Below are 13,509 nucleotides of genomic sequence, written 5' to 3'. Positions count from 1 at the left end.
CGGGGAGCCCGGGCAGCTTTCAGCTAGATGAAGAGCAAGACAAAGTTAGCAAAATAACAGACTGGCTTGGCAGCTCCTGCCATTAAGAAACAGTGGTATGATACCATGTCTCAATAACATGCTACTTGGCTTTAAAGAAGTGGCCACAAAGATGATTAAGGGCCTGGAGCATCTCTCTTATGAAGAGAGGCTGAGGAACTTGGGTCTTTTTAGTCTAGAGAAGGGAAGGCTGAGGGGGGATCTGATCAATGCTTATAAATACTTAAAGGAGGGAGTCAGGAGGACGGGGCTGGTCTTTTCTCAGTGGTGCCCAGCAACAGGACAAGAGGAAATGGGCACAAACTTGAGTATAAGAAGTTCCACCTAAACATGAGGAGGAACTTCTTTCCCGTGAGAGTGGCAGAGCACTGGAATAGGCTGCTCAGAGAGGTGGTGGAGTCTCCTTCTCTGGAGACATTCAAACCCTGCCTGGACAAGATCCTGTGCAACCTGCTCTAGGTGGACCCACTCCGGTGGGGGGGTTGGACTTGATGATCTCCAGAGGTCCCTTCCAACCCCATATGATTCTATGATTCTGAACTACTGAGCCAGAGCACCTCTGAGCACTGCAGACAGAGCTGTGGCAAGACACCCTTGTCGAGATGCTGGAGGTGCTGCCCAGTCTCCCTGGGCTGCTCCCAGCCACTGCCTCCTGCTGACACCCCTTCTGTAGCTGCTCCCAAGGTTGGGGCTCCCTCGCCCATCGCAAAGGTTTTGTGAGCAGGCGCTGCTTCTACCCCATCTTCATGGTTGCGTTGCTAACTGCCCCCGTGGCTTCTCATGCAACCTTGAGGAGCTAGGGAGTTTTATACAGTGTTTGTACTGCAGCAGAAGGGAGATAGTCTGTGTGAAAACCAAACTATATCACCATCACTAGATTGTCAGATCTTTTCCTGTCCTAACTGCTGATACGTGTCTATCCACTCACCTCAGAGTATGCTCGGTTACCAGTGTGCTTGAGACAGATAAGCAGAGAACATTGATTGCTCCTGCAACATAAACCTGTGGATATTACTCCTCTCTGTATTAGGAAAGGTCATCACAATTTGTTTTGTCAGTGTATTTTAACGTTGAGCAAGATATGTATTTCAGTTAGACTGCTTTTTGTATTTTCAATGGTTTTGCCCTTCAAACCAGCTTACACACACTTAAGGCTATAAGTTATTTCAAAGTAACAGGCATTACTTACCTGGGTTTTACCCATAGTTAGAAGTCAAGTTTTTTTCCCCATAATGTGGGTGGGTTGCTTGCTGCCGCCTTTTGCAGGGGATCCTCGACTGAACATCCTGGCTGCAGCCTTTCCATAGCACTGCAGGATTATAGCAGGGGCAGTTCCAGAAGCGCATTTGCAAAACAAAAAGGCTGAAATAGGTCAGTGTGATGCTCCATTTGCTTTTTAAATCCTAGATAAAGCGGAAGAGTTTCAATTCCAAACTCCACAGAACGAGCCAGCAGCAGGAACTCGTAGGAACCCAAACAAAGAGAGAAGCTGCTCTAGTAAGCCCCAACAGAATTCAGTCATGCTCCCCTGAGGTCTGCGCCTGCTGCTTTCATCACAGTATAAGCAAAGGGAAAAGTTAGAAAAGATTCAGAGAGAGATGGTGGACATAAAGACCAGATGGAGACAACATGCACACAGTAATTAGTACAAAAGAAGAGAGCCCAGGGAACACTAGGCTTGATCTGAGTAAGAAAACATGCTGTAAACAGGCAATATTTAGAGAAAGAAAAACCCAAATGTGTAGAAGTACCTTTACTATGTATTTTTCAACTAAGAGTTACTTAAAACAAGTCAGAAAGTGAGAATGTAAGGCTACAGATACATTTGTAACACAACAGAAACACCTGCTGAACATTGCCCTCTGCACAGGAGCTCTAAAACACCAACAAATCAAAGGCTACCAGGGCTGAATCAACACTAAAAGCCAGTTCAGAAACAAGTTTTTAAGGATACCCGCTAGAATTTTAAGTTTCGCATTTGCAAGGCTCCTGGCTGACAGTATATTATAAACCACTCGTAAATCAATGGCACCTGTATTTTGAGCAGGCAGAAAGACAACAGCCAAGGCAGAAAGGTTCGGTGCTGTGAGGGACTGAGAGTCTCAGTCTGCAAGGATGTCCTCAGCTGTTCAGCCAACAGAAATCTTTAATACCACTTTAAAGAGGATAGAGCAAGAAATTGTAACATAGGTCTTCACAACTACCAGCTCCTAATGCCCAAAAGAGAGCCGTTAAAGGAACCTAAATTCAAAACAAATGACTGAACAAAGCAGATACAGAGGGAGGAGGGAACCTGAATGGGTGCAGGACGGTGGAAAATAAGGACTATGGGAAGAGCATCTCTGAAAGCTAATTCCATGCACAAGAGATGATTTTCCTGAGGCTGCCTCTATAGCCAGAGGAGATGAGCTTCTCCAGAGCTCTGACCAGAGCTTTAGCCCAGGCAGATGCTCTGAATCACCCATTTCCCTAGAGAAAGGCCTTTAAGAGTGGCCTCCCAGTCCATAAGGCATCTGAAAAAAAATGTTACTCATTAACCTCAGACAGCCCTTCTCCATTACAGCCAAAAAAAAAAAGATTTGGCAGAACACAGTAAACAAGATACTTCATCTGTTCATAATGAAGACACCTACAACACAAATATATGCCTAAACATGGCTAAAAAAAAGGACTTCAGCTTCTCAGTAGCATCAGAGCATCTATCAGGTCAGTTCCTCAGAAACACATGACAAAAATGGCTGAACTACAAAGAAACATTGAAAGATTGAAGCAAGATCTCAGAGAAACTCCATCGACAGTCTTCACAAAAATAATCTGTTGTTGCTAAAACAGAGCTTTGTTAAAAAGGCACAGGATTAAGTCTTTCCAGTTTTCAAGTTCAGTGTGATGAGACACAAAGTGGGTTCTTTCCATCTCTCCTTCCTGAAGCTTTCAGGCTATTTTCAACAGGCAGCTGGAGCTCCTCCATATATATGCCAGCAATAACTACACCCATTCAATTCATAATTTAAAGAAATATGATTTTAGTTCCTGAGCACATTCTGCCGAGCATCTCATTAACAACCTGCCAAGAGCATGAGAGAACAGTAACAGCCATTCATGGGAAAACTGGGGAAGGCATTTCACAGCTGCACTGTGAAATTGTACAGTGTGTAAAACTACCACCCGGGGCAGAAAGCAGCCCCGTACGTCCAGGATGACACATGGGAGGCAAACAGGACAGGCAGAGGAATGTTTATAGCATCTCTGCCTGCATGAGGCTGAGATTGAACCCAAGCTGCTTTCCTCAGGCCTGGAAACCCAAATCCTGCCACTGGGTGCTGAGCACACCAGCGAGTATCCATCACAGCAAAGGCAAAAGGGGCTTTATGGCACCTAAAGTGTCTGAGCACCTCTGACTGGTTTTCAACCTTTCACAGTCATAAGCAGAGGGACAGGAAGTCAAAATCAAGCCAACAAAGGCAAACTGTATGAGCCCACAAGACCAACTTAAACCCCGCACTTGAATCCATCTATTGTATACCACAGCATTTAAACTCTAACTTACATTTCCTGATGTGTAAAGTCTGGACGTCCTGAAATGCAAATGCAAAAGGCCAATTTCAGACCTTTTGGGCACCACTTCTCCTCCCTTTTTTTTTTGTTGTTGTTTTATTTGGCAACAATGTGCTTGCATGACTTCATCGTGCCTTTCTCCTGAGCCAGGAACTTCACTTCAGCAGAACACCTCGTTTGGGACACATTTGCTACAAAGAATAAGGGTTCTGAAAAAGTAATTAGTATTATTGATCTTTTTAACTGCATCATAGTATGTTCAAAATCAGCCAAATGGAAGCAGAGACACAAATCACAAGCTTAGTTTGCATTATTCACCTTTTGCATCATGTCAAAATCAAGAAGGGATTGCAACCATATCCTCTTTCTGTGAACTGCATTTAAATCAAATGCAGCACATCCCAGGGTATGTTAACGAGTAAAACGAAGAAAACCCTGCTGTTGTAAGAATGGGTTAAAACCCCCTATTTCTGGCAGGGACGACAGTATTAGTCCAGAGTAAAATTCCTCTGGGCATTTCAGTTTACCTCATTGTGCTGATGGTTAATTCCCCAGTCCCTCCACACTCACAAAACCCCGGAGCTTGTCACCCTGTCACAAAGACACTGCACACGCGGAGGGAACCGCTGCCAGCTGGACGCTCCAGAGCCTCCCTGCTCCAGGCCTTAGCACCCCTTTCAAACTCGCTGACTGCAGAACATTGCAGGAATCATCCAGGTGGCTTCCATCAGCAGTGCTGGTGCACACTCTCGCTGCCCTAGTTTCCCCTCAAAAAAACCCAAACAAACAAAAACAACAACCAAAAAACATCATGTAATGGTCTCTATGCCCTCAAGTTATCTGGCCAGTTTGAAGTAGGGAAAAAACAGGTAATTCCTGCTACATAAAGAGAAAGCATCCATAGGGCACACCAAACCGCTCTTCTCTGCCAGCACCCACAGCTGTTTGTGGGTTTTGGAGATACAGCTGTGGGCTCCTGGTTCCTCCACTCAGACTCTGGAGGTCTCCTGCTGCCTGATCCCTGGAAACAACTGGACACGTGACTCTTACTGGTTAAACCAATCTGTTCTCCCAAGTTGTTCTGGCTTAGAGGCGATCGTAACAATCCAGTGAAACATCACTTATAAAAAGATAAGCTTTAATCCTTGCAAGTGGCAGATCATACACTCCCAGCCAGCTGGGTTCAACCACGGGCGGCGGGCAGGGTTCATGCACCGTGCACACAGCCTGCTTCCCCAAAACACACAGATGTGAACTGAAATTCCAAACAGCCAAGTAAAACTCTGCTTATTCCACACGGTAGTAACAGGCTTGGTAACTGCTGCAATATATTAACTGCAAATGGACACACGGATCTGGCCACTCGGTAAACCAGTATTTGTAGGCCCTTTCATTCTTTTTGGATATGTGAAGTCATGGGAAGGTTAAAAAACCCCACAAAACCAATCAGACACCTGGATACAGCTTCCTCTCAATTTATTTGGCAAAGTAGCAATTCAGACAGTTCACACAGCACTTATTCAAGCTCTTCAAATCTTCTGCATTTCACCTTGTCCTCTTCTCCAAGAAGTTTTTACTTCAGAACCATTGCTCCATCATGGCGGGGTCTTCATTTTCCAATTCCTAAATGCTACTCCTGGATACTCCTTTCTGTCCGAGTACCTTGACTGTCACCAACCCCTTCAGTGGAATGGGTGCACTAATCCCAACAGCCTTGGTCCCTGAAGTCTTACACCTCCTGAAGTGGTTCTCCCCAAAAAAAGTTGTCACCGGGTCTCAGCTTGATCATTTCTTCCAAGTTAGGCTAGCTTATTACACTGTGTCCAGAGACAAGAATTTGGATACAGTTGAGCTCATATCTTTCATTTAACGGATTAAATTAGTGAGAAGATGTAAATAAAGCTGAACTCAAACTGAATGATACAGTGACCAAAAGGTTGAACATTAGCATGCATCATTTAAAGATATTTCACTTCAACACCAAGAACTAGATTCACAGTTGATTGTGGGTTAGTACAAATTTGTCAGACGCAAGTGGGTTTTTCTGAATTGTATTTTCTAGAATACACGCTATATTAATTAATTCCTTTGTAAGATTAATCTTTGTGTATGTGCTCCCAGGCTGCAGTCAGATAAGGAGGTGGTACATTAACTTCAAAACATCTGAATAAATTAAGTGATATACATCTCTTACATAGGAATAAGATGGGGCTGACCTGCAAAAAGGAAGGTTATTTAAAATGTTCCTCTTTCATGTTCAGAGGCCTTTGAATTTTAACCTTTATGCTTTCAAGGATCAAGCCTATCACAAAATTATTGCTGTTCCACCATAGAAAGTCAAATATATTTTTGCAGTGATCACTATGGGTTGTTTTTAGACAAGTTACTTTATTCTATAATCCTTTTTACCATAAAAAAGGAAACAATGATAACATGCTGTTTACTTTAATTCCTGGTTGCTCAAATCTGAGCAAGATGACTCAAGATACAGTTCCTCCCTTTCCCAAAGCAGCTCACCTCACTGTACGGCTTTGCAGTTTGCTGTTGATATTTTATAGTACCGAAACAAAACCTGGGGCAAAAGAAAAGGTTTATAGCCTTCCAACTACTCTTCTATACAGAACTTTAACAATTGTATCTCTAAGTGTACTTAAGAGTCCAGGATTCATTATTCCTTCTGCATGCATCATGTTCTCCTTGTATAGTAATTAACAATTCATCTTCTAAAAAGCCAGAATTTTTCCTGGGTGCCCACAGCTAGAAAAAATGAGAATGTTAATACAGCAAGTGGCTTTGCCAAAAGCAACTTTCTTTTAGAACCACGCTGGATACATCTTTTTAAAGAATCTAGCAATCCATATCTCACTACACACTGATCCTAATCTTCCACACAAACACACAACCCCCCTTTTGCTTTTAACGTTATTTGGCAAAGCAGTGTTGCATAAACTGTTCAGTGACTGGAACACAGCTAACATCATATTTACAGAGTTAAATCCATGCTTATCACATCAGTAGTGAGCTATAAACCAAAACAGAATTTCAAGACTCCATTAATTAATTTTGGAAGGGAAAACCATGTCTGTTATGTCCAACTTGAACAGCAATGTTTGATAAGAGCGGCCACCCACCTCCGATGTCTTGAAGTTGTATATATACAAATGCCTGGTTTTAAGGTAATAAAGCAGCTGATTGTATCTACTACATGCTAGTCTATGACACCATGTCAAAAGCTTAAAAAGGAAGTTCATCTCCTTTTAGTAGCATCTAGCAGACATCGGAACACAGAAAACCTGGTATTACCTACGTAGTGTCGTAAGGTGCACAGAAGCATTTTTACCAAGGGACACAGGAGCCGAGAGAAGTGAGTGTTCAAGTACCCCCATCAAAATTAGAGTTCACAAGCTATAGGTCTTCATCTGCAGTTTTGCAGAAATTCACTTCGAACAGATGAAAGTAAAATAAAGGCATGTTAAATAAAACAGTGCCCACATAAAACTTTCCACCATTTCTTTATCAGATTTGCCTTGAGCATCTAAAAAAATAAAACAAACACCACGCTTTTCCATGCTGATAACAACAGTATAACGAAGTCCAAAACAAGCTGCAATGCTGTTGGTTTTCAAAAAGCTTTTAGAACTGGAGATGAGCAGTCCACTGTAACACTATGTTTGGGTCAAGATGATGTAGCTTTTACAATTCATCCCTGTAGAAAGAAAAAACACATGCAGTTATATCTCTTCTCCCCTTGAAAATCATATTTGAAAAGTTTCTGAATCAGATTACGTTTAAGTGCTTGAGCACATCAGAAAAACTTCAGAAAACTCTTCAAGCATTTTAGAAAAAACCCCAAAGACAACAGCGATCCCGTACCATCTCACACTATTAATTGATGCATTGTGAAATATGGGTCCTTCCATTTCACATTTAATGGATCATATCATTCAATGATCATCCCCCGCACCACACAGCTAGTTACACAGCTACCTGTCATCCAAACTCTGTTAGCTACAGGCTGGCAAGAAACAGAGCCAACTTACTAGACAGAGTATTGGCAGAAAACATCCTCTGTAGCTGCCAAAAAGGCAAGTTTAGCTTCAGCTGCAGTTTCTCAAGAAAGCTAGGAACACAATCTCACCTCAACATCATGCAATCTGTACTACCAACTTTATCTACTTTGCAGAGGAACTTAATTAGCTGTTGAAGGAACTATGCAAAATCAGGGTTAAGTTATGGAAAGGGTGGGGGTCTGTGTGTTAAAAGGAGATTCAGGGAGGAGAAAGGATGCATCAAGGAGCCTCTCTAAATCACTGCGAGGAATCCAGAAAATGCAGGGTTTTATTCCTGCAGGATATTTAAACTACATTGAAACAGGAAACCCACAGAACCCATATTCCATCAGTGAAGTTATCATATATTAGTGATTTGATTAAACATTTCTAAAGCAATAGCTTTAATGCAAAATGTCCATCAAATCTGAAAGCTGTGCACCGTGCCATTATGAATGCTGGAAAATTCAAACAGAAGTGTCTGCTTTTTTTTTTCCCCTCAAGGCACAAGCGATCTATAAACTCACAATGAGTTTGCTGAAATTGTTCTTTAAGTAGGTGCATCACCCTCGTTAGCCAAAGCAAACACTGTCTGAATTAACTTCACTAATGTGATTGCCGGCCCAATACACAATAGTATTTCCAGTTATCATGCAAAACTAACCCACAAAAATATAGTTCTACATGCACACAAGCAAAAGCTTTAAGGTTATATAGGCATTATCCTTCAGGAATTACACAGCATGGAATGACAACATGCAAAACATTCTGAAAGCAACTGAAAAGGCTGCTGCAACTAGTGCTTAAATGACTAGTTTTCTATCTACTGCAGCTGGGAGGCAAACCGTATGATTTGTTAGTGATAAATATTTGCATTCTTTGCACTTTGCACTGCCTTCTAATAGCGAGGTACTAATCATACAGCTTCAGAGTGTTGCAGTAATTACAGAAAGCAGAAAAAAGCAGAAGGGGGAAGAACACATCTTGGCAGGGGTAAAGAATATGTTTATATATGTTTATAGTCGAAGGTTTGGAAGTTCTCCCTATCTGCCTATTTCCAGAATGGGTATTTGCTTACTTTTAAACAGATAAAAATAAATGAACATCTGATACTCGGTTTAAAATGCAGTGCTGGTGAATTTAGGACAAGGACTTCATTCAACCTTAATGCTTCTAGGACCTCCATTATCAGTTGATATTTACAGCTTAAAAAAGCATATGTAAGGCATGACTACTGTAATGATTACTGGTTTGGTCTCATCTGCCCAATTCCTGATGTGATTTTCATCCTGATTCCTACCATATCCTCTCACAGCTTCGTAAAAGCCTGGCCTTCTACTGTGACAAGTAATTCTTAATCCTTTAAACCAGAGCTAGATCCTCAAGAAATTGTAAGCCTAAGAAAAAACTCCATATTTATTCTGAAACTATTAAACATAGTAATTTTGCCCAACCACAGACAGTGGCAAGGTTTTTGCATAAAGTTGCTGAGGCACTTAACGTATTTGAGATGTGGGTTGGTTTTTTTTTTTTCCTTTTTCAAAATGGCATTTGTCCTTAAGAATTCAAATATGTGATAATAACATGCCAATATTTTAATTGTTAGTATTTTGCATTGCTTTAACCTATTCCTGAGCAAATAATGTTGCTGTAAGTTATGTATATCTTAGATGTAACTTTCAAAATAAAGATTTTCATATTCTGCTTATTAGAACATTTACATTAAGGGGATCATCTTCCTTCAAGAGATTTTTCACTTGCTCTTTGCTACTCATTATTCTAACAGCAGCACACCAGCCCTAACCAATCTGTGATGTATGTGTTAAAATCAACATTTATTTTCTACTGTCATGGGAAGCTGAGCTTATATGTGCACTATAGTACTACATATATATTAGGAAGTTACAGAAAAGTCTTAAAAATAAATCATCAAGTAGGCAACACTTCTCAGCTTTCCACCTAATGCCAACAGCTTGCAGACTTAAATATACATTGCAAAACAGCACTGGTTGATCTGAACTTCAGTTGTAGGGATCAGAAGCTGCCAAGCTGTGAAACCCACCTGAGTTCAACTGCTGGTAAAACCCAGGATACTGGCCTATTCTGCCAGCATTTAAAAAATATAAAAATCTGTGCTGCTACAAAGCTTACAAGCAGATTCAAAGACAACTGCTATTTCTCTGTTAAAAATACCTTGTTGTCCTCTAAAGCCATAGGAAAGATTTACTAATTAATTTTTATTTTTCTCCCATTTTCTGGCCACAACTATTTGCTGTGATTCTTAGACACCTCACATAAGTTCCCTCTACCTTCATATATGCACTCCCTCCTTCCAATCTATTTACTAGCTCCTGCTTAGTAAGCAATATATATATATATTTAGGTTCTAAGTCATCACAATAGTCCTTCTCAGGCCCCTGAAATTCTAACAAGAGAATCACTCATCCAACATTGTCAATTGAGGCATCAAAGCAACTTTAAACTCAAGTTAAAGCAAATGTCAGAAGTCATTAGCTCAAAATTACCAGTCTAAAAATAAAGTTAAGAAAGCTTGTTTACTATTAGGGAAAACATATTGCACATTTCACATTGTTTTTTAGTTAGATACTCCCATTCTCAGAAAAATCTAATAGGTAGCATTACAGGTAAATGTCAGAGTTCATTATTGGGAGGAAAAAAAAACCCCAACAATCTTATCAACAATAAGAAATAATATATGTTTGGGATACAGGTAAGTGATGACATTTTGAGAACTGTCTCTACCTCTTCAGTGGAAGGCATTCAAATTAAGTATTTGAACAAGCATTTATAAATTTATCTGAAATCTGTAACTCACTCTTCTTGATCCACTTCAACTCTCTTGTCATTAGGTAGCATTTGACTTGCCCTTTTTGATACACCATTCATCTATAAAAAATATGCTGTCATTACTGATACTGTATTTCTAATCTGTATTAGGCTAAACTCTGAATTTCAGTATCCACTCAGTGTTTCACCAGCCAATTATTCTTCCCTTTGTAATTTTAAATGTAACTAGCTGCAGTATTTGGAGTTCTAGCATTTTATTCTGGAAAGGTGCTGCTACAAAGTATTTATTATTTGCTATGATCAATCATCAAATTGAGAGAGTAGGTTAAAATGACAAAAAAAAGGAATTTTCTCTGCAACCTATTATATCGGTTACATCACATGCATTTTTGCATAATACATAAATTTTAAATTTAACCTAAAATATTTTGCGCAGAGATTCTTTCTGCCAAAGTAAAATAGAAACTTCAACCATAATCATTAGGCTGCATAGCCTAAGGAATTCTGGGCAAACAATTCCTACTCATTTCAACTGAAATTGGACTACTAGCTCGTCAGGGTGATTTGAAACACTGGATAAGAGTTTATAAGCCAAAACATATTAAAATATTTCTTAATAAATACTTTTTCCAAAAGGGTGCTTAATCATGTTGTATGTGCAGTAAGTGGGATACAGTAACAGCCCCTGTCTAGTTACTGCAGTTTTTGCTCAGAAATGTTAAAATGAAAAATTACAATGACAGTATATCAGCAGGTATGAATTTAACATGTCATTTATAAATAATTTTCACTAATGCAGTATTTCAAGTTAAAAAAAAGTAACTTGTTAACTTTTTAAGAAGAGCTGCCTGTTCAGAGATAAAATGGACGATTGCAAGAGACTCACTTCTAAGCATTCCTTATGTTGTTATTCTCTTTAAATTGTCTCTCCACAAGCAAGTGAACTCTCAGAGAGAGGTAAAACCAGAGAGATCCTAATTTACACGAGAACTGCCAATACGGTAGCCAATAAGCTGTGTTTTCAACTGTGCAGCACAAGAAGCCTTCTCTCCTCCCTACTCATCAGTAAGAAAAAAAAATAATTAGTAATTGGGAAGTTTTATGTGAAAAGATAAACATCCTTACCAGTTTAATGCCATAAGTAGGCACCTAGTGCTGGATCTCTGGCACACTAATGCATTTCATTTTGTACCAGAGAGAGGGTTCCTGTGTATATTCTCCTTCCAAAGGTTCCATGGAGTCACTTTTAGAGATTTCCACTAATACCTGGAGCTTAAAAATACTACTGCAGCTAAATAAAAACTAGAAAATTATTGACTAAATTTAAGGAAATCCAACAATATTCACAAAATAAGATTCTTTATTTAGTACCACAACACCAATTTAATCAAAATCCAGAAGTCTTTTCCTTCCAGCTAGCCCAGATTTTCTTTTGCTAGCAGTTCCAGTTTTACGAAGAACGATGCAAAACATCTGAAGGTAGGTTTGACCTCAAATACCACTTAGAGATCAACTCATTCTTGTGCAGCCCTAGTAAGGAACTGCACTAACTTCTGCAATATGTGAATGGCTAAGCCAAAATTCAAGTGGTTTCTTGCCAACTGGAAGGTCTGATAGCCCAGGAAAATGCTACTGGCCTATTGATTGTATTTTGAGAAGGGATGCCAATTCTTAAAGCGATGAGACAGTTACCTGCATCAGGAATGAAACTGCATAACATAATGTAAACTAAGAGAATGACAAGCTATACACACAGGATTCTTGAGCTGCTCTAAAAAAAGGTGTCCAATGGATTTTAGATTTGCAACAGAGTCTCTCATATGCTACAGCTTTTATTATACAAAAACTTAAAGATGCTCTTTCAGAGGAGTCTCTGATTGATCTCTGCTCACAGCTCTTCAACAATTTCAGAAAGGTAAATTGAAATCTAGGAAGTGCAGAAAAAAAAAGTCTCTTTCATCTTTGATTCTATCATAGATAACAAATGCTGATTTATAATTAGGAGTTTCCTTAGCAGCAGCTGGCTGACCACAGACTTTGGAATCTCCAATAAAGAAAAATGACAAAAAAGACAGATTCAGCCTCCTGTAAGGGTAGCAGTTCACTGGCAGTTATCCTTGAGAAGGGAATGGGAATTTTTTTCAGATCACAGAAAGGACAATTAAAGAAAAAACTTTACAAAAAGTGGACTTCTGAGATTTCCTTTAACAGAGATTTCCAAGTCTGAACCAAATTTAAATGTATGTAGCAAGAAACAGTGTCTATGCTACTGTAGTGATCAAGGTAACCCTTCGGGCTAAGCACTTACCTTTTCTGATAACACCAATGTATATTCTTAACACTTAAATTTAAACTAAATAAAAGTATTTCAGAAAAGAACATAAAATGCTAAGAAAACCTGGTGAAGATAACCACAGAATACTCTGGACTGCAGAAAGCCCAAAGACAATCTTTGACTTCTTCCTGAGCTAGCAGAGAGAACAGAGTACAAAACTGCACAGAAGAGGTGTAAAGACCTTAGAATTCTAGTCCTTAACACACTACTCCACCTTCACTAGCAGCACAGGATAATCACTGTCATTCCAGAAAGCCTTCCATAAACACTATTGATAAGAACACATATTGCTGCTACAAAAAAAAACCCCATAATTGCTACTATAATCAAATCAGGTGGAAATGTAGAAAAATATATAAAACTTCTATACAAAAAGGAAGGCTTAAGAAGAATACTTCTCTTTTGTCAAGTAAGCAGAGCATGGACTCCAAACTAGTCTGAAGTCCACCACACTTGCCAGAGGAGGAAACTGACCACAAAGCAAGACTTCCAAAGCCTTACAAGAGGCAGGAAACCCCCGAGTACCACACTAAGGGAACACTGGCAATATTCGAGGACAAAGTATTAATTTACATAACAAATACAAAACATCTGAATAGCCAGCACGCTTCACAAGCTTTGAACTAAGCAGTAACTCATTAAAGTTGTTCTAAGAGTAATTTGTACATGGTGGCTATACAGCAATCCAAAAAACACTGAAATAAGGTTTCAGGAAGCAGCAGT

The 13,509-nt window shown here is 39.7% G+C and overlaps 1 protein-coding gene across 2 annotated transcripts in view; it reads right to left on the bottom strand.

Moving 5' to 3' along the window:
• Positions 1-5,053: 5,053 nt before the first annotated feature.
• The window catches only part of PCMT1 (protein-L-isoaspartate (D-aspartate) O-methyltransferase), a 33,078-nt gene continuing 24,622 nt past the window's right edge, over positions 5,054-13,509 (bottom strand). For both annotated transcript variants that reach the window (XM_014950944.1, XM_014950943.1), the window contains exon 8: positions 5,054-7,300. Coding sequence is in view for 1 of the 2 variants with exons in the window: in XM_014950943.1 (XP_014806429.1) it covers positions 7,288-7,300 (13 nt within the window). In the remaining variant the exon portion in view is untranslated. The remainder of the gene's footprint in view (positions 7,301-13,509) is intronic.

Source organism: Calidris pugnax, unplaced genomic scaffold, assembly GCF_001431845.1.
Source record: "Calidris pugnax isolate Ruff unplaced genomic scaffold, ASM143184v1 scaffold24, whole genome shotgun sequence".
Lineage (NCBI taxonomy): Eukaryota > Metazoa > Chordata > Aves > Charadriiformes > Scolopacidae > Calidris > Calidris pugnax.
The sequence above is the reverse complement of the archived record's forward strand: the minus strand, read 5'-3'. Positions and strand labels throughout refer to the sequence as shown.